The 2014-nt window shown below is 39.6% G+C and overlaps 1 protein-coding gene across 1 annotated transcript in view; it reads right to left on the bottom strand.

The window, feature by feature from the left end:
* Positions 1 to 2014, bottom strand: part of LOC107570683 (differentially expressed in FDCP 6 homolog) — a 16660-nt gene that overhangs the window by 4836 nt on the left and 9810 nt on the right. Inside the window, exons 8-9 of the mRNA XM_016256941.1 lie at positions 731 to 1029; positions 224 to 390 (exon numbers count right to left, since the gene is read on the bottom strand). Of these exons, the coding sequence (XP_016112427.1) occupies positions 224 to 390; positions 731 to 1029 (466 nt within the window). The remainder of the gene's footprint in view (positions 1 to 223; positions 391 to 730; positions 1030 to 2014) is intronic.

The raw sequence follows: 2014 nt of genomic DNA, 5'->3' as shown, positions 1-2014 counted from the left end.
TGTGGGTGTGTGTGTGTGTGTGTGAGAGAGAGTGTGTGTGCGTGCGTGTGTGTGTGTGTGTGTGTGTGTGCGCGTGCTTGTGTGTGTGTGTGTGTGTGAGTGTGCGTGTGTGTACGAGTGTGTGTGTGTGTGAGCATGCGTGCGTGCGTGCGTGTGTGTGTGCGTGTGCGTGCGTGAGAGTGTGTGTGCATGCGTGCGTGTGTGTGTGTGTGTGTGTGCGTACCTGGTCTGTGTGTATCTGTACGTCTCTTCCTCCTGTCTCGCTCTGATCTGTTGCTCTAGAGCTTCCTGCAGTCTGTGATGAAGATCTTCCAGTTCTTTGATTCTCCGCTGCTGATGTTCGGCCTCCAGATCGCGAACCGCCACCTCCGCACAAAGATTCGCCCGCGCCTGACACACACACACACACACAAACAAACACACACACACACAAACAAACACACACACACACTCACACACACACACAAACACACACAAACACACACTCACACAAACGCACACACAAAAACACTCACACTCACGCAAACACAAACACAAACACACACACACACAAACTCAACTTGTTATTTTTAGATTTTAATTTAATTAAACAATTTTAAATTAACTTAATCATTTAATTAAATTATGTAAAAATATTGTTTAACACTTATTTAAAACTTGCGCGCACTTTCTGATCAAATGTAACTATTATTTCTAACTGTTCTGGTCTGTTTCTGAGCGTCCGGTTCACCTCCTGCGCCTCCTGTAGCTGTCTCTGCAGGGTTTTCTGCAGCTCCTCGTGCTGGCTGCGCCTCCTCTGCTCCTCCTGCTGCAGGGAGACCTGAGCCTGTCTCTGCGCCTCCTTCAGGAGCTCCAGCTCAGCCAGCTGCTCCTCGCGCTCCCCCTGCAGCTCCAGCAGCCTCCGCGTCTCCTCCGCCCGCAGCGCGCGCCTCCTCTCCCGCTCCTCCCGCAGCTCCCGCCGCCGCTCCTTCAGCTCCTCGTGCAGCGAGACCCGGCCTTCTGCGGAGAGACGCAGAGACGTCTGGATCGCTGAGAGAAGAGGGAGATTTAGAATTCATCATTATTCATTACATTTATGTATTCATTACATATAATTATAATATGGTAAATTATAATTAAATATATTTATATATAAATAAAATAATTTATTATATTATATAGTAATATAACAAATTATAAGAAAATATATTTATACATTAAAATAATTATTTTAGTAACTACATTTTTTAAAATAAAATATTTCTGAATATACTTAAGATCATATTGCATACCGCATATTTTTACTAGAAAAATGTGGAGCTTTTTTTCTGGTTTTCTTGTCAATTACTTAGTATTTCTATCATTTATAATTATACTAATACATTTCCTAATTATGTCTAACAAAGTTCTGTAAGATTGGTGAAAAAAAAATCTATAAATGTAAATTTTTTATCTTTGTATTGTATTTTTTCTATAGTAAAATATAAAAATATTGAAACATCCTTAAAACAACATACATATTTTTTCTAATCAATTTCTAATTTCTAATTATTCTAATAAATTTACCTAATTAAATTAACAAAATTCTCACTCACTCACACACACTCACACACACTCACTAATGTACATATATATATATATATATACAGTGGGTACGGAAAGTATTCAGACCCCCTTAAATTTTTCACTCTTTGTTATATTGCAGCCATTTGCTAAAATCATTTAAGTTAATTTTTTTCCCTCATTAATGTACACACAGCACCCCATATTGACAGAAAAACACAGAATTGTTGACATTTTTGCAGATTTATTAAAAAAGAAAAACTGAAATATCACATGGTCCTAAGTATTCAGACCCTTTGCTCAGTATTTAGTAGAAGCACCCTTTTGATCTAATACAGCCATGAGTCTTTTTGGGAAAGAGGCAACAAGTTTTTCACACCTGGATTTGGGAATCCTCTGCCATTCCTCCTTGCAGAGCCTCTCCAGTTCTGGCAGGTTGGATGGTAAACGTTGGTGGACAGCAATTTTTAGG

The sequence above is a fragment of the Sinocyclocheilus grahami genome, unplaced genomic scaffold (genome assembly GCF_001515645.1).
Source record: "Sinocyclocheilus grahami isolate Dianchi unplaced genomic scaffold, SAMN03320097.WGS_v1.1 scaffold1491.1, whole genome shotgun sequence".
Lineage (NCBI taxonomy): Eukaryota > Metazoa > Chordata > Actinopteri > Cypriniformes > Cyprinidae > Sinocyclocheilus > Sinocyclocheilus grahami.
The sequence above is the reverse complement of the archived record's forward strand: the minus strand, read 5'-3'. Positions and strand labels throughout refer to the sequence as shown.